The 19,556-nt window shown below is 32.8% G+C and overlaps 2 protein-coding genes across 6 annotated transcripts; both read left to right on the top strand.

The window, feature by feature from the left end:
• Positions 1-2,018: 2,018 nt before the first annotated feature.
• Positions 2,019-6,088, top strand: LOC107434622 (probable sodium/metabolite cotransporter BASS6, chloroplastic). 3 transcript variants are annotated; one of them, XM_048464015.2, is made up of 8 exons: positions 2,019-2,380; positions 2,507-2,583; positions 3,073-3,203; positions 3,741-3,880; positions 3,953-4,205; positions 4,291-4,544; positions 4,629-4,711; positions 5,642-6,088. In XM_048464015.2, the coding sequence occupies exons 1-8, from the start codon at positions 2,170-2,172 to the stop codon at positions 5,711-5,713; spliced, it is 1,221 nt and encodes a 406-aa protein (XP_048319972.2). In that variant the 5' UTR covers positions 2,019-2,169; the 3' UTR covers positions 5,714-6,088. The 3 variants fall into 3 exon arrangements, with proteins under 3 accessions (XP_048319972.2, XP_015901592.3, XP_060674296.1); XM_016046106.4 differs by having other exon boundaries at positions 2,020-2,380; positions 3,687-3,880; XM_060818313.1 differs by having other exon boundaries at positions 2,214-2,355; positions 3,687-3,880.
• Positions 6,089-6,379: 291 nt separating this feature from the next.
• LOC107434625 (uncharacterized) lies at positions 6,380-9,541 on the top strand. Of its 3 annotated transcripts, none has more exons than XM_048464017.2 (5): positions 6,380-7,022; positions 7,285-7,363; positions 7,854-7,922; positions 8,625-8,647; positions 8,952-9,090. In XM_048464017.2, exons 1-4 carry the CDS (start codon positions 6,694-6,696, stop codon positions 8,631-8,633), a joined length of 486 nt encoding a protein of 161 aa, XP_048319974.1. In that variant the 5' UTR covers positions 6,380-6,693; the 3' UTR covers positions 8,634-8,647; positions 8,952-9,090. The 3 variants fall into 3 exon arrangements, with proteins under 3 accessions (XP_048319974.1, XP_048319975.1, XP_048319973.1); XM_048464016.2 differs by lacking the exon at positions 8,625-8,647 and adding an exon at positions 9,221-9,541 and having other exon boundaries at positions 6,395-7,022; positions 8,952-9,125; XM_048464018.2 differs by lacking the exons at positions 8,625-8,647; positions 8,952-9,090 and adding an exon at positions 8,453-8,607.
• The last annotated feature ends 10,015 nt before the right edge of the window (positions 9,542-19,556 follow it).

Here is a 19,556-nt window from a genome sequence, read left to right as displayed (position 1 = left end):
CAATTAATTAGTAGTTATAAATAACATTTTGTGAATTACTATTTGAGAACAATTTTAAATTAATTATATATTTATGCCATTAAAATTAAGATGATATCAATTTTTATGTCATATAGATAGTAATCTATCATTAAAGATGCTTTTACATTTGTCGACCAGCTAGAGAACTTGCATACAATGGTGTTGCCATATCATTCCTTACCACTTCCATGAATCACGTGTCACGTAAAATTAATTATCTGTAATCAAGTAATATGTAACACAACGATAAAATAAAGCATATGGGTTCTACAAAATATTTATTGAATGTCCGCTTATAAGTGATCCGTTGTACCACATCACCTATAAAACGGTTGTATTTAAGTTTTTTTTTTTCTAAGTATATATATATATATATATATACAGAAGTGCTATAGAATGAACCCATCCGCACCACATGGAGAGGACATTGATGTCCGTTTCCTTGTCTCCATTTAATGAAATGGTGCGTTGGCACCCCTTTTGAAAAAAAAATAAAAAAAAGAACAAAACCAACATCCATTTCTTTCTTTTAATGAATGGTGCGTTGGCACTCCTTTTAAAAAAAAAAAAAAAAAAGAAGAAAAGAAAAGAAAATGCAGGTCTTCCTTCCTAACGCAGTTCATCCTCTTCTTTTCTAAAATCCCTAAACCAGCAGCTCACCACCCACCAGTTTTCTTTCTCTGCCACCTAACGGCTTGCCGCAGCTCACCATCCTCTTCCTTCCTCTCTAATCTTATGTAAGTTTCCTTCTCTCTCATTCTGCATTTTGCGCTCTGCTTTTTAGATTTTTCATGAACTAAATATGATAGTAGTGATGATTTAGCAGTCAAATATTCCTACCTTGTCTAGCATTCAAATATGATAGTAGTGACGATTTGGCTAAAGTAGAACTAAAAAAAAAGTTCTACCAAGATTTTATAAACGATGGAAAGTAGCTAGGGAGAGTACTTAATTTGCTTCTTATATAGCACACACAAAAACAAATTAAGAAGGATGTGGGTTTTGTTTTGTTTTTTTTTTGTGTGTGTGTGTGTGTGTGTGTTTTTTTTTTTTTTTTTTTTTTTTTCCAGAAGAGGTGCCAACGTGCCGTTTCATTAAATGGGGAAAAGGAAATGGACGTCAATGTCCTCTCCATGTGATGCGAATGGGTTCATTCTATAGCACTTCTGTATATATATATATATATATATATATATGTATTTGATAAAACCACATACATACAGACAAATAATATGATCATATTACACTATATGTGTATGCTTACATATGGATAAATAGATTAACAAAATATATTTTTTTTATACATTTGGACTTTTTTCAAAATTAGCAAAAAGAAAAAAAATTAAGTACATTTTTTTTTACACTTTTTTTTGGTGAATCATATTGTTTTTGGGTGAATATAGAATTAAATACATCCTCTAATAAAAAGGTTTGATTTCTATAGAATTAATATAAAATAATTAATAAATATTAACTTCTTCCACATATTCCCCAAAAAAATAAAAATTCCAAGCATTGAGAAATTAGACTAGGCAACATGTCATGTTGAATCGTGTTTGTATTATATTCGTGAAATTTAATCAATACGAATATGACCTATTAAGTTTTCGTGTGGAATTAAGTAAATCCGAACTTATTTATTAAATTATCATATAATTCGTTATCTAATCCGTTCATTTATTAAGAATATATATAAATTTAAAAATTTAAATTTGACATAACTTTTAATTAATAAAATAATATTTTAAAAAAAATCTTGAAAATAAATTTTTTATTTTTAAATTTTTAAAAAATTTAAACTAAGAAAAATAAATTAATATATATTTAATAGTAAATTAAATATTTTTTATATTATAAAATTTATATATTTGTAAAAATACCTCTTAATCAATTTATCATATATTATCATATTTTATATATATAAATATATATGTTAAAATCTATTAATTTATTAAATATTGCATATACTTTTTCCATTGGCCAATGCAATTTTTTATTTCAATACAAAAGCGGAGCTCCGATCGGACCGGCCAGTAGTTGACCCTAGTTAACCAATCCAATGACGCCAATCAGCTTTGGACTCGAGCATGTAATTTGACCGAGTTTTGAAAAACGCTCCCAGAGAGTCGGACTCGGAGACATTCGACTATGTCTATTGCACGAGTGAGAATGAATTTGAACGCTACGAATCAGCGACAATGGCAGTCCCAAATTCATCTTCCAAACCCCTGTCGCTTGTCAGCTCGAAATCTCTCCGGTTTATCGCGAAAACTTAACCTCCCAATCTCTTCGTCGCCTTCGACAATCTCTTACTCGCTCTCTTTAAGGCTTTCGGTTCGTTTTCGGTCCGGAGCTCCGTGTCAGTTTCTTCGCTTCCTCGTCGGAACTCATAGCAATTCTATTATCTATATTTTGAGTTATTATTGAGTTCGTATTTATTTAGTAATTAATTTTGTCCTTTCTTGGATTTTTATTCCGAAAACAGTTCGCAGATGTACCTCGGCGGAGATTCCAGAATCTGATTCGGATTCGGGTCAATCATATGTATCTGAACCGATAGAGGTGTTTTCTCGATTTACCTTCGTCTCGGTTTCTTTCACTTTTATTTTTATTTATTTATTTATTTTTGTTTCTACGCTGAATTTTCCATTTTTGTTTGCTTTTGGGTTGCTCAAGGTTTAACTAGAAAGCTCAAAACCAGTAAAATAATGGAAAGGAGTCATTAATCAATGTTAAGCTATCACATTAATAATACAAAATCGCTCAAATAATGAAATAAGTTGAACTACTTGAGGATTAATGACAAAAAAGAAAAAATCATTGTCATTTGTAATTGTGAAACCCAGCATTTTTTTTTTTACCCTGATTTTTAGTAATAAACAATTTGATAATGAGTGCATCTTTGCCCCAGTTGTTAATGCATTTATTTATTAAGTGCACAATTTGCAGAGTTTGGTCACGACAAAGTACTTATTCATTTGTTTAGTATCAACTGTTTCTGCTAAACTGGTTTTAATTTTTTTTTTCTTTTTTGTTTTTGGTGGGTTTCAGACCGTTCAGCAAGAGAAGATTTCTATTGTTAATGTCTTGAAGAACGCAAATTCATTTCTGCCTCATGTGGTACTTGCTAGTACACTGTTAGCTCTAATATATCCACCTTCATTCACATGGTTTACTACCAGGTTGTAAATCTTCTTCAGAGGAATCTTATGGTCTATGAATGTGTAAATTCCATGCATTATAAAATTCAGGAGCAGCTGTGAGAAAGAATGGTTTTAAATGAATTTGCATCTGTTCAAGTGCTTTTATGACAAAAAAGAAGTGTTCTTCGTCTCTACATATTCAAGAAAGAGGACCAATGGACTTTTCTGGAGATCTATTTTAAAGGGCCTTCCTATAAAAATTTGTCCTCTTTTGGTACAAAAAATACACATGGAAAAGAATTTTGCCATTTTCCGAGGGGATGTTCCATGTTGATTTTCTCAACTTGGTCATTACTTTTCTAAAGATAGGATTGTCATTCTTTATCTCAACAGCTGTGTAAAGCATCTTCCTACTGCTGGGGAAGATGTAAATCTACATATGTGAAAGAAATGTCAGTTTTCAGTAAAAGAATCTAGTATTTCCATAATATATTATAATTATTTTATTTGATCTGTTTTCAGGTACTATGCACCTGCTTTAGGGTTTTTGATGTTTGCAGTTGGGGTTAATTCCAGTGAAAAGGATTTCCTCGAAGCCTTTAAAAAACCAGCTGCCATATTAACTGGTTATGTTGGTCAATATCTTGTGAAGCCTATGCTTGGATATTTTTTTGGCATTGTATCAGTGGTAGTATTTGGTCTTCCAACACCCATAGGTGAGGTTTGGCCTGCCCTGTTTTCCAGACTCTGGTATGGCTGTACTAACTATTTCTGATTATACAAATCAGGTGCTGGGATTATGTTGGTATCTTGTGTTAGTGGTGCACAGCTCTCAAATTATGCTACTTTTCTGACGGACCCAACAATGGCCCCTCTAAGTATTGTCATGACATCCTTGTCTACTGCCACCGCAGTAGTTGTCACACCACTGTTATCGCTCTTGCTTATTGGAAAGAGACTACCTGTTGATGTTAAAGGAATGGTGTCCAGCATTCTGCAGATTGTAGTTACACCAATTGCTGCAGGCTTGTTTCTGAATCGGTGATATACTGAGTCTGGATAAATTCATTAACACAATGTTCTTTTCTAAAATGTGCTTATGCATCTTATATGATTGCACCTACAGGTTCTTTCCCCGGATTTCTGATGCTATTCGACCATTTTTGCCTCCACTTTCAGTAATAGTAACAGCTCTCTGTGTAGGAGCACCACTTGCTTTAAATATAAAATCCGTGTTGTCTCCTTTTGGAGTAGTCGTTTTGTTGCTCATTTGTGCATTTCATGCGTCAGCATTTATAACTGGTTATGCCTTTACCGGCATTGCCTTTCGTATGGCACCTGATGTGAAAGCACTGCAAAGAACACTATCCTATGAGACAGGTTCTACTTGTATCTGTTATATTACCAATCATAATACCCCAAGAAGTTATGACTCAGTCTAATTGATTTTTCTTATGGTTTCAGGAATGCAGAGCAGTCTTCTGGCCCTTGCACTTGCAAACAGGTTCTTTCAAGATCCACTTGTTGGTATACCTCCAGCAATCTCGGTGAGTGAATACTACCTTTGCATAAATGCCAATTTCTTTTCTGCCACCTCTAGTTCAAACATGTCTCCTATTTAATGACAATATCGGTAACAAACATAGGTTTTGGCTTATTCTGTGCTTATATTTTCAAGTATAATATTCTCTTTTAGCAACTCCACTGATCAGCTCTGTATGTGTTGCCCATGATGTTTTGTCCCAGTTTTCTTCTGTTTCTAGGGAAAACTTTAGTGGCTAATAAACAAACATAATCTGCCACAGCTTTATTATAGGTTCTATAATGTTTGATCCCAACATCTTTGTCATTCATTTACAAAATCTATTATGGCCTTTATGCTTGTCTGTTGAGCTATATCAGTTGATTCATTATATACATAATGTTACAACTATAGAAGTAACATCTAATTCTAACATGATGGTGTGCAAAATAGATCATGGTTGTTGAATTAGCTGTTAGAGTTAAATATTATCAGAAGGTTTGGGACCTGCTCCAAATTGTTTTACACTCTCATGCAGATGATGATCAATATATCTAATACTGGAAAATAATGGAGGTGAACATTCAGAATGAAATTAATTATAGTTGATATTTATTTTTGTGTAAGACAGAACAAGGGCTTTTCCACACTCGACGCACAATCTTTATTGAATATCATCTTCCTAGTGACTTTTCCCTATTATTATATGCCTTTATATTTTATACTTTATTATAACATATAATAAATTACACTCCACGAATCCTTTCTGTAACTTATTTTAAAAATTCCATAACTTTGTTATTTTAAATGACATTGCCATAACAAAAGTGTTGTTTGCTTTTCTAGTTTTGTAATATACTAAACGGCAATCATCACAGTACATTTCCATTTAGTGTATATTTGCATTTAGTGTTCGTAGAATTGAATATATTCTTATGTTTTTGTTGATATGCAGACTGTAATCATGTCTTTGATGGGCTTCTCACTTGTCACGGTTTGGTCTAAAAGGAAAGATCAACTTTGTTAGGAAGCATCTCCTGCGTCTGTAATTCTATTATCTTGCTGCGTCTGGTAATACAAGAGACTTGTATCAACTCTGTTCTTACATTAGGATGTATTTCCTTCTGAATATATCAGAAGGAAATTGTAATTAACATACTTCTAGGAAGATACTGCAGTTTATTTTTGTACACTGCTCTTTCCCCACCTCTCTCTCTCTCTCTCTCTCTCTCTCTAATATTGTTGCAAGTAAATAATGTGGAAAAGGGGAAAACTATTTCTGTCGAAAAGGGATTCTCTTTTTCTTTTTTCTTATTTTCATGCATTGTATTTCGAGCTTCAAACAAAATCATGAGTTTATTTTTCAATTTTTAAAAAAAAAGCTATTTATTTATTTATTTTAGAGGAAGAAGCTATTTATAAGTTGATAGCATATTTATATCCATAAAAAAACAATATCAAGGAATATTAATAATAACAAGGGTTAATTAAGCCATCCATCTTATTTTATAAATATTTTTCAAATTTAGAATTACAAAAGTTGTTAAAATAGATTTTCTTATAGTCCCTAGTTTATGCATTTATATACGTTGCTTTACGTTTTTTTTTTTTTTTTTTTAAATTTTTTTTTAAAGAATTTATTGAAGATTTTATAACTTCCATTTTTTTCCCTCTTTTTTGGGACACTTGTTAAATTTGGAGAGCGATAAGAGATTTTCTTTTTATCTCCAAATCAAATCGAATTCAGGTTAATAATAATAAAAAATTCCCATGCGGTGGCAGAAAACGGCTAAACGGTCTCTAAGGACCAAGTCTATGAGTTCGTTGGCCAATCTATGCAGATAAAATGGCTTCAAATTGCAAGTCCCACCTTATCTTAACACCCTTATTTATTTATTTATTTATTGTTTTATTTTAATACTATAAATCTTCCAAAAATTATATTTTCTGCGTTCCTACAAAATCACATGCTTCACTGTGAAATTCTCAAAGACACAAAACCAAGCCATGGCTATGAACGCCTGCTTATGCTTCCACAAACCTTCATTTCCTCACAGACCCACCACCGTAAACGCTTTCTCTTCTCCTTTGCCTCCAACTCCAAGGTCTTGTAGAAACCCAACCATCCAAACCCATCCAAGGAAGCGCGTTAGCAATGGCATCACCTGGAGCCCTAAAACCATGATGGCTCTGCTCGGGGCCGGTTTGACCCTGACCCTTGTGGGACCTGCTTCTTCTGCTGAATTACCATTGTTGGGTTCTTTGCAACTCAGTGAACCCTCCAATGCCCTCTCTTTGCCCACTTGGGCCGTACACGTCTCCAGTGTTGTTGAATGGTAAGCAATTTTCTTATATATATATATATATATATATATTTTTTTTTTAATTCTCTTTTTGTGGTTGGGTTTGGGCAACTTCCTTCCAATTTCCTTGTAATACCTTTTTTTTTTTTTTTTTTTTTTTTTTTTTTATAAATAGTTTTTCTTTTATTGTTTGCTTGATTGCCTAGAAAAAAAAATGGAAGAAACAGAAGTGGCACTTCTAGTCTAGTATGTTAAGTAAATGGCTGATTTGTTTATAGTTGAATTTCTGTTGTAGGATTACAGCGATGGCTTTGGTTTGGCAATATGGCGAGAAATCTGGATATGAATCTTGGAAAGGGCTCTCTTGGGGTATGGTGGGTAATTCTTTTCTGTCGTAAAAAGCCCTTGCAATTTCTACTTGAAGCGATGTTACATTGTTATTTAAATGCATCAGTAAATTCTCATTGATGAATGATATTATATCGATGACATTGCTTAAGATCTTTTCCGGGGTTGTGTACAATATTTCAAGCATAATTGGTCTAAAGATGATTGTTCCAACACTTGCTAGTTGCTTTCATCGTCTAACCGATACTAAACAGAGCCTTAATCCCAATCAAAGAAATAAAATGGACACCCTGGAAAAGAACAGGTAGGAAGACAACATAAAAGAAAAAAAAAAAAAAAAAAGTAGCGCTTTCTTTTTTAAACTATTATTCTTTTTTTTTTTTTAATTTGTTTTTATTTTTATTTTTTATGTCTTCCTCTGCCTGAAATCTTGATGGTGGTTTGTCTTCCTTTGACAAATCTTGATAATGTTTGTTTCCTCAATGAAATTGTTAGTAACATGATTAACTGGCTTAGGTACCCCTTCTTGGTGGAGCATTTTGTGCATGCACATGGCATTTCTTCTATAACTCGGAGTCTCTAGAGGTAAGCTTGATATTCTTTACACTAACATATATAATTTTGTAGAGAGCTCATTTGTTTATCTATCATCTGGATGTGAGAGATGGAAATGCGGAACATACTCATGGAATTTGGAATGTAGATGATTTATAAAGTTTTTACTCAGTATAAAGTTGATTATTGGATTATTAGGTAACCGTATTTTCATAGTTAGTTAGTTCAGTTTTTCTGTAGACATTAGTGAAACAAAAAGATTTATACAACAGTTCAGTGTCTTTATGTTTATGAAATAATTGGACAAATGGAATTAATTCCACTACATTTTTCCCACATACACGAATGGTTATCATTTCACTTTGTTATCTTATAGACTAAACCTGGTTTTATTGTCTATATGATGAATGGAACTGATGGAACCTAGAGTATGTATAAGGCTTTTTGGTTGGGCGTTTCCACTGGCTTTCTCAGTATTGATTACTTTTTTGATAACTGAACAGTACATTAATCAATGTATGTTATTAGCACGGACTAATTTGTCTTCATCTTTGTTTTAGCTTTAGGCATCTAGTTAAGCTATCTCATTGTGGAGCGATCCTCCTTTCTTGTTACTCTCATCTCAACTTTATTTTGCTGTCCCCTCTTCTCAATATTCTCCACATGCTTCCTGCCTCTTTTGTGAGGAGTGTTTCACCTTAGCAGATTCTGATGTATTATCTGCTGCTTCAGATTCGCTGAGATCCATGCTTGAGGTGATCATCTTGAAAGAAGGTCCCCATTTGCATAAGCATCCTATTAATGTGGTTATCTAGCCATTCTTTGAGAAAAGGAAAATGGCCTTCCTACACTAGCAGATGTGATGACTAATTAACAGAATGAGAAAAAGCTGGAAGTAAATGAAAAAACTAAGAGATAGACTCCTTGAGGCATATAAATAAATAATGGAAAAAATATGGATTTGTTAATACATAAACCATTCGATGCTTTTCATCAATCATGCAGAATGAGATTTGAGATAGAATACTTAAAAACAATGTTGATACTCCTGAGTTGTAGGTATTGGTGGCTCTTCAAGCAGCCCTAACAGTTATAGGCAATGCTACAATGTGCTTTGCTGCTTTCCGCATATATAGATCATCAGAGGAGCGCTCGAAGAATCTTTGAAGTTTCTCTCTGCATGCCAAAAAAATGTTCATGAATGAATCTCTTCTTCTATTTTCTTCTGGTTAGGTAAATTAACTCTCTTTAGCAGAGCACTAATGTTTGAGAACAAAGCACCACTTGGTTATAACCATGATTGTATGCATATATGTGTGCTCTTTCAGGAGAATGATCACAGAATGAAGCTTTGTCATTTAGATGAGGTCAAGCCAGAAATGGATACAAAGAGAAAGTTACACGATTTTATTACAAAGAAGTCTCTTTTTTCTTCTGCTAGTTGTTAAATATTTGGAGACTCACCGCTGTTAGATGGTAGAATTTGTTGAGCTGTTTATAAAATTCTTAAATCTATATATTGCAAAAACGAATATTTTGTTTTTGTAGAAATCTTAAATCTCTACTAGGCGGATTGACATGAACGTCTCTAGTAGAATTTTCAACTATCGTTAATGATGAATATGTTGTTAAATTTTTTATGCTAATAATTTTGTCAAATAAATCTTTGTTAAGCAATAATGCTTGAAATACAGAGATTATTTATTAGCAATGATGTGGCAAATGATGTGACATTTGCTTATTAGCTTCTATTTGATATTCATATTTTTTTTTAAAAAAAAAAAAATGCTATTTGTATGATGAATGATCACTGATGGAATCAATATGGAAGATAATAATTTAAATGGTTAGTATTAAAACGTTTACTTATAGAATTTTAATATAAAAATAATATAATTATATATTTCCAAGTAAAATGTATTACGTAAATTGGTAATCGTCACAAGTGACAAATAGGAAAATTTATTTCAGGTTCATACGTCCTGTTTGATTTATATTACTTTATCAGTCAATAATATATTGATGTATTATTTTATTATATCATTTGATAAACATTTTGATGTTACTAATATGACTTTGTTTAAATTTGTTTTGGTCAAATTTTTGATCTTTCTATTCAAGATATTAAAATTCAACTTCATTAGTCAAAATAAGTAATTTTTTGTAATGGCTTGTACAAAGAAGTCTCATCCTTTTATAGACCTCTCTTTTCCTAACATTCAAATTCAAATCATATCTTTAATATCAGGACTAATGTAAAGATTAATAGATAATAGGTTGTTATTGCTATATATTGTTCTATTTTTATATGTGTTATATGTGTCACATGTATATAATCTCTGCTTAGAATTTCTTTTTAACTGTTGTATTTAAGTTGATTTTGGTCTTAATGGAAAATCAAGTCTTTTTCCTATACTCTTACAAATTCTATATGGTATTCGAGCAATAAAACTCTTCAGTGAGATTTTTTCCCCCCTTTTTGTGATATGATCAGATTAGCCATGCTTTTTCTTCACCTTCGCTGTCTTCTTCTTATTCATTGTCCATGTCCTCTGGAATCGTCCCCATCAGTATTGAACCTTCTCTGTCTTCTAAAACCCTAGAGGTCATTAATATTGCAATGTAGGCTTTGCTTAAACTTATTAAATATGTTAGAGTTTGGGCCAAGGCCCACATGTGTGAATTTGGGCTTTGGGTCCTTTTTCTCTTTATTGCATTTTGATGAAATAATATATATTTTAATAAATAAATAAAATAATATTTTGAAATAAGTGGGTTGAGAGTTTTATGGAAAAAGGCTTTCTAAGTTGAGAGTTGTGTGGGATCACATTTTTTTAACGTTCTTTTCAGTTTTTGAAAAAACACAGAGAAAAAGTTTTTGAGTTTTTTACATGAAAAACAGAGAAAAAATAGTGATGGTGGAAAAATGAAGGTACGCAGATAGTTTGAAGAGGAAAGTTTCGGAGGTGTTAGATCTGAAAGCTTTTATAGCTGTTGTATCCTGGAAGACGTTCGTCACAAAATTTCTGCACCGGTGGGCAAAAACATCTTAAGGATATTGTGTTACCACATAGGCCTCGGTCGATTTTATAGAAAGCAGATCAACTACAAAGACCTACAGGTTCTAATATGTTTTAATTATTTTATGTAATTTTATTTATTTTTGTATTAATTTTTCCATATGTATTTACATACATAAATATTCATACATATTTTTCCAACAATTCTGGCTATACTAGTATCATTATTACTAAATTTAGCCAGTATTTTATCTACATAATGAGTTTGATTAAGAATGATGCCATGCGAAGTCCTCGTGATTTTCATACCTAAAATCACATCAACAAGTCCCATATCTTTCATGTTAAAATTGAAAGTTAATATGACTTTTATAGTTCGGACCATATTGTTGTCACTAACTACTACGAGTATGTCATTTACCTACAAACATAGAATGACATATCCATTCTCTGTGTCTTTTACATAGATACATTTGTCACATTCATTTACTCTAAATCCATCTTTTAGCATGGCATTATCAAATTTTTGATGCCATTGCTTTGGAGCTTGTTAAGTCCATATAAGGACTTTACCAATCTACAAATTTTCTTTTCTTGTCATGAAGCGGTGAAACCCTCAGGTTGCTCCATGTAGATCTCTTCATCTAGATCTCCATTTAGAAATGCTATTTTCACATCCATTTGATGTACTTCAAGATCCCGTAAAGCAGCGATTGCCAGTACCATCCTTATGAATTTATTCTCGTTATTGGAGAATAAGTGTGAAAATAATCAAGACCTTCTTTTTGCTTATACCCCTTAATTACAAGCCTTGCCTTGTATTTATCTATTGTTCCATTTGCTTTCATCTTCCTTTTAAAGATCCATTTGTAACCCAAAGGTTTACAACCTGGAGGAAGATCTACTAATTCCCAAATGTGATTCTGCAAGATGGAATCAATATCACTTTTTACACCTTCTTTCCATAAATTCCCTTCAGGAGAATTTATAGCTTCTTGGAAGTTTTGAGGTTCACTTTCTAACATATAAGTAAGAAAATCCGGACCATAGGATTTTTTAGTTCTTACTCTTTTGTTATGTCTAATCTCATTCTCAGTCTCATCTTCATTCTTTTGCTCCCGATCACTATCATTATTATCATCACTGATAGTATCATAAGTTCATTTAGACGAACTCGGTCTTTCTTCCACTTTATACGAAAAAATATGTTTGAAAAATGATGGATTTCTCGATTCCATTATTGAGTTCTTGTGTATATGACCTATACACGAGGAATCGATACACATTACTATTCTGTGCATATCCTATAAAGATGCAATCAACAGTTTTGGGACCTATCTTCACCTTCTTAGGTGTAGATACCACTACTTTGGCTAGACACCCCTACACTCGTAAATATTTGTTGGAATGTTGTCTTCCCTTTTATAACTCATAGGGTGTTTTTACCCAATCTTTTCGGGACATCTTATTTAAAAGGTCGTTCGCCGATAAAGTGGCTTCCCCCAACAAGTTATAAGGTACTCCAGAACTTATCAGCATTGCATTCATTATTTCTTTTAAAGTTCTATTTTTTTGTTCAACCACACCATTTGATTGTGGTAAATATGGTGGAGTAGCTTTATGTATTATACCTTGTTGAGCACAATACTCTCCAAATGGAGTCACATACTCTTCACCATGATCACTTCTGATCACTTTAACCTTTTTGTTAAGTTGATTTTCAACTTTCGTTTTATAGAGAATAAATTTCTCTATAGCTTTATCCTTGCTCTTTAGCAGGTATACATAGCAATATTTCATGCTATCATCAATAAAGGTGATAAAATACTTATTACCACCTTTAGTCGGTGCGAATTTTAAATCACATACATCACTATGTATTAAATCCAAAGGTTCATTATTTTTATCAATTGTTTGATATGATGACTTTGTTGATTTTGCTTCCACACAAGTTTCACACTTATGACTACAATCAATTTCAAACGTGGGAATATGGTTTAAGTTAATTAACCTCCATAGAGAATTAAAATTAACATGTTCTAGTCTACCATGCCACAAAATGGAAGACTCAAGCAAGTAAACAGAAGAAGTATTAGCTTTATTCATTTCTTTTGGTTTTACAGTCATTACATTGAGTTTAAACAAACCATTAATTACATAGTCCTTTCCTGCAAACATCCCAAATTTGGACAAAATAACCTTATTTGACTCAAACACTAAGCGAAAACCATGTTTGCTCAGCAGCAATCCAGATACCAAATTCTTACGAATGTCTAGAACATACAATACATTATTTAAAGTCAGCTCTTTTTTCGACGTCATCTTTAGGATTACTTTGTCCACACTTTGGATTTTTGAGGTAGCGGAGTTTGATGGAATTTGGTGTAGGTTTATGTTGTTATACCCTAGAGCACAATCATTCAAGGTGTTAGTCAAGAATGATTGTTGTTGGTTCTTGGTTCTTGATTTTGTTTTTTTGGGTTTGTTAAGGTTTTGTTTCTGGTTTTTAATGGAGGTTTAGGGTTCTTGAGAAGGTTGTTAGCTTTTGAGAAGAAGAAGAAACCAAAATGTAGTAGTTGAGAGAGAGAGAGAGCCGAAATTGTTGTTTTTCAAAATCTTTTTTTTTTTTTGAATATTTTCTTTCTTTCTTCTTTTTTTTTTTTTTTTTTTCATTACAATTTTCGTACTTTTAAATACATCAAAAAGACAATAAGACATGCTGCCATATTGAGCCATAAATACAAAAGCATTAAAAGTAACCAACCAAGCCAAACTACCTCAAATAACTCTAATCAATGTGCTGGGCATGCAAGAAACCTTCTTTAATGGGCAGTTTGGCTTGTCTAAGGCATTTGAATTTGAAAACCAGCTCCATTTGACTTGAAAATTGGAGGGAAGCATTTTTGAATATTAAACTATGTTCTAGCCAAAAACCAGATAAAACAAAGCCCATTTTCCCATTCAAAAATAATCAAACCCGAGGCAGTTTTGCCCAGTTTTCTGGGCAACAAAACTGCACAAGGGTCAGATTGTTTAGGGCTTAACTCAGCCTTCCCAGCTCCAAATTGGACCATTCTTTTTGCTGATGCTTCCTCTGCGTTTCTAGCTTATTATATCCAAAATTCAGATCCAAATCCCAAACCTTCTTCAAGCGGCATCCAAGGAAGTGGACTTATGTTGCTGGAAATACAATTCCAGCAACTAGACAAAAAGGCCCTAAGCTATAGTTAATGAGCTTAGGGCATTACAAAAAAAGATATTGTTCTTAAACATTACAAGATAAAATAAAATGCATAAACATAAATAATGTTTGGTCTTTGATGTTGCAAAACAAAGAGTGCAAGTGTAACCGAACTACCTTGCACATTGTGGCAAGATCACCACATTTCAACAGAGTTCCCCATGAACAACTTCTCCCTGTTCTTCTTTGGTTTGAAGGAAGTGAACATACTCCTATCTGAACACACATGGCGGGTCGCACCAGTATCTACCCACCACTCTCTAGGATTGGATCCCACCAAGTTCACCTTAGATATCATAGCACTAAAGTCAATGTCATCAGCCTCTCGAGTGATTGCCTCCATCACTTGTGCCTGGTTCCTCTTTCTCTTTGGCAGCCTGCATTCCGTAGCTCTGTGACCCATCTTGTTACAGTTAAAGCACCTACCTTGGAACTAGGCCTTTTTGGGGATTCCTCCTTTAGGCCCCAACTTGGAAGCTTTTTTAGTCTTCTTCTTATTCTTGGAGATTTGACCATGCTCCACAATATTAGCCTTCAATTCGGCCTTCGAAGCTCTCTTATCAGGTTCACTTTGAACTTGATAAGTTAAATTAACAATATTTCATGCTAGAGAATATTTCGTTGTCTTTTTCTTCTTCAATGTTCACATCTTCTGGAATCGTCCCCATCAGTGTTGAACCTTCTCTGTCTTATAAAACCCTAGAGGCCATTAATATTGCAATGTAGGCTTTGCTTAAACTCATTAAATATAATTATTTTCAGTGGCGAGCACAAATATTTGATGCACTATTAATGTATGATCTTTATGGTTATGTGGATAGTTCCCTCCCTTATCTCTCTCCAAATGTGGTTGATTTTGCTATGTTAAATCCCTATCATCATTTTTAGGTCAGCCAAGATAAACTTCTTTTAGTTGCTGTTCTTGCCTTTCTTTCTCGAGATGTCAACCAATTTTTGTCTTGTGCACAGAGGCCTCATTTGAAGCTTGAACAAAATTGGTAATCACTTTGCTAAGCCTTCTCATAATAGGCTTCTCTGACTCCATGAATGGCTTATTAAAATGCAAGGGATGAATATCTCAATGACGTGAAGGCAACAGTGGATAAGTTAGCTTTTCTTTCTAAATTGTTTGATGATGATGAACTCATGCTGTATGATATCAATGGAGTTTTATCTAATATGTGTGATTTATCAGTTGTGGTACGCATGTGAGACACTTCTATTTACTTTGAGAAGCTGTATGAAAAACTGGTTGAACATGCTATCTTCATTAAGCAAACTGAACCACGCACAGATGAACCAATAACCATAGCTCATGCTACCAGTCGTGCTTCCTCTACCAATATGACTGGTCATCGTGGTTTTCAGTCCAAAAAGCCATCTGCACCATCTGCCAGCTTCTCCTTTAATTGGTCTCTCAACTCCATTTTCTCCAATAACAACTTTCCTTTCAATCGACCTTCCAACTTTGGCTCCTCCAACTATCATGCAGTTGTCAAACTTTGTTCATAACAAGCCATTCTGCAAGGTTGTCTTCCTATTTTACACAACACTATTTTTGGTAGCAATGGGTTTATAACCTATCTTTACTGAATCATTCTCCTATTCCACGATCCACAACACCTCCTTATGCCTTCTATACAGGCTTTTTGGGTCTCATCACCATGGTTGGTTGATTCTGGAGCCTCTAACCATGTTTATACAAACCTTCAGAATTTAAGCCTTCACTCTAAGTATGATAGTATCGATGAAATTGTTGGAGGCAATGGTAATGCCCTTCCTATTACTCATATTAGGTCCATTCACTTATCTGCTCCTTGTAACTTTAAATTATCTAATATTTTATGTTTTCCCTAGATGAAACAAAATTTACTTTCTGTTTCTAGCTTTTTCAATACTAACAAAACTTCAATTCAATTTTTCCCTGATTGGATTGTTGTCAAAGATTTGCAAATGAGAACAGTTCTACTTTGGGGTCCACTTTAGAGGGGGTACATATGAATGGCCATCACAAATAGAAAAATTTGTTTTCTCTCCATCTCCTCATGCATTCACTAGTAGTAAAGTTAGTCTTCAATAGTGGCATCATTGTCTAAGTTATCTATCAAGTCCAGCTCTTAGTAAGATTATTTCTAGTTATTCTTTTCCAGTTTTTGAGTTTAAGTAGTTCAATTGTAATTTTTGTAAGTGCAACAAGTCTCATAATAGCTTTTGGCATGTCAACCGGCAATTAACCTTTAAAATTAATTTATTTTGATATTTGGGAACTTTTCCCTGTTAAGTCTATGATGATTTTTCTTATGATGTTATATTATACTAAATATGTTTGGTTGATACCTTTTAAAAAATAAATCTGATGTGTATTCTATATTCTTAAGTTTAAGGTTGTAGTTGAAAAATATTTTTAGAAACCTATAATTTCTTTTTATTATGATAAAAGTGGTGAATTTGTCAAACTTAAAACTTATTTTCAAAATAATGGCATAAGTCACTTTTTTACTAACCCATATACTCCTAAATATAATGGAAATGCTGAAATTAAAGACAATATAGACAAATCGGGAGTTTGGGTTGTTTTTGTTAACTTAAGAAAATCCTCCCCACAACTTTCGGATATATGCTTTTATAATTGCTATCTATTTTACAAACAAATTACCAACAAAACCACTTCAGCATGTTTCACCTTTTGAAAAATTATCTAATAAATCTTGTAATTATAAATCCTTCAAATCTTTTGGATGTCTTTGTCATCCTGGGTTAAAACCTTATGTTAAACATAAGCTTGACTCTGAACCTATCCTCTATATTTTCTAGGATATTTGCCAACTCAAGGTGGGTTCAAATGCTATGACCCACAAATTGATAAAATATATAATTCATGTCATGTTGTTTTTTAAAAGTCAGTATTTCCATTTCCTACTTTGGTGTATGTGTCCTCCTTCCAAACTAGTAGATGAGTCTCCAACTTCTCCATCTTTCGTAGTTTCTCATTTTAATATTCCATTAACTTGTTCATCTTCTCCTTCATAGTCAAGTATTTCTCATGGATCATGTTCTACTACTGTTGTTCATTTGTTGGAGTCCCCCTTTATTGATCCTCCTAAAAAACTATTCCTATATGTAATTCCTCCATGCAAGCAATCACTACCCACAACTCTCAAGTCGATCAGCCATCTATTCCCACAGCATTTGACCCACTTGCTGACATCGCCATTAGTCTTTCCTCAATGGTGTCACCCCATGCAGACTTGTTCTTGCAGCAATATTTTTAAGCCAAAAGAATTTTTAGATTTTTATGTGGATAGCAAACATCCCCCACCTATATCTAATGAGCTAAGGATTGCTACTCAAGCTTTAAATAATGACCTCAAAGTTTAATGCACTTTTACAGAATCACACATGGGAGTTAGTTGCAACCAATTCTTTTCAAATTGTTGTTGGATGCAAATGGGTCTTTCGTATTAAACATAATTCCAATGGATCTATTGAAATATATAAAGCTTGTTTTGTGGTAAAGGGTTTTTATCAACAACTTGGTCTTAACTACTCAGAAACTTTCAGTCCCATTGACGAAATGGTCTTCTTCTTTACTTGTTGGTTTATGTTGATGATATATTATACACTGGGAATAACAGTCAGCTGTTGGCTCTATTTGTTAACTTTCTTTTTGCTCATTTTGCTCTCAAGGATCTAGGTTACTTGTCCTATTTTTAAGGTGTGGAGGTGTTACCTATTTCGACAAGTATGTTTCTCACTCAAAAGAATTATATTTTGTATTTTTTTTAGAGAGAATCACTATGATTGTCGCCAAAGAGCTTACCACTCCCATGTTGTCCTCAACCTCTTTTGCTCTTTTGATGGTGCTTCACTTTCTACTGCTACTCGTGTTGCTAGAAGCCTTCAATATATGTCTTTAACTCCTCCAATTATTACATTCTCTATTAATAAGTTGTCTCAGTTCATGCATCAACCCATTAAGGTTCTTTGGACTGTGTCAAACGTCTTTAGTCCTATTTTAAAGGTACTGTGCATTTTGGGTTATTTCTTACATGCTATATTGCTCTTGTTTTGCATGCTTTTTGTGATGTCGATTGGGATGGTGATAAGGATGATCGTGCTGGAATCATACAGCGGAAATCAAGAATCGTATAGTTGAATAAAAGATATTTAATAAATATATTTTCATTATCCATTACTAACTTGTAATAGTGTAGAAAATATCATCTTGAATTTACAGGACTTGCCAAACTATTTTCTATGTGATGCATTTGCATGTAGGTGCACTGATCACAAAAGAAACAAGAAAGTTAATCTGAAAAATATTCTAAAAGCTCACAGTTTCTGTTTTTCTCTCAAGGTGTTTGATTTTCTACTAAGATTCTCAATCTTTAGAAAATAATACTTAAAACCTTATGTGACTGAAGGCTAGTAAGCAATGTATTTATAGACTACTAACCTTAATCTTTTTAAGGTTTCAGAACACCTTGGGCTCAATTAATGGGCTCGTATTATAATAACCAATTAAATGGGCTTATCATTTAATGAGTCAGTTTGGAGATTCTATGGCCTATTATTAATTAAGGCCCTTGGTTAATGGATTAGCTTGTTCCAAGAGCATAAATCCAACAATCTCCCACTTGCTCTGAGCAAGCTTGGGACTTTGATTTAATCTGATGCTACTCCACTAAAAGCCTAGATTTGCACTCCAAGATTAATAATATTTATATTAAATGTATTTTTTCTTTGTAAAATATCAATAATTAATTGATAATAATTTTTTGTTAATCAATTAATTATTTATTCTTTTGACTTATTAGTTTCTCTAACTAATCTAATGCATTGGCCGGTAACTTTCAATATTCGAGTATCAAAACATATAAAGAAGATATATTTGGTAATAAAAAAATCATAATTCTTAAAATAGACCTCATTTATTAATAACTCAAAAACCATAGCCACTTAAGTAACTATTTATAATATACCCAGGATTAAAAAAAATAACATATCCAATATTGCCTGAGATTTAATTTCTTTACCAAAAATTTATCCTTAATTAAATTTGTCCTGATCCTCTCAGAATGACCATACTTCATTCCAATATTTATAATAACTAAGATAGATTATTTCATAAAATATTGTAGCCTAAATAAAATGCCGAACTTTATTTATCAACTGTGAGACAATGAGAACATATGATCATGTCTTCTATGGATTCATTCATATGATCATATACTACACAATTAATCTGGACGTTATGTGTAAAATATAATGTGCAAAACTTTTTTTTTAAAAAACTTCATATTATTAAATCAAAAAATAAAATTACAACTTGTTTAGCTTCTAGAAAACAAATTTAGTTAACTCCTACTCACTCTAAAGTAATTCTGGGACTCTTTTCAGACC

This window comes from Ziziphus jujuba, chromosome 6, assembly GCF_031755915.1.
Source record: "Ziziphus jujuba cultivar Dongzao chromosome 6, ASM3175591v1".
Lineage (NCBI taxonomy): Eukaryota > Viridiplantae > Streptophyta > Magnoliopsida > Rosales > Rhamnaceae > Ziziphus > Ziziphus jujuba.
Note: the sequence above shows the minus strand (reverse complement) of the source record. Positions and strands in the feature narration are given on the sequence as shown.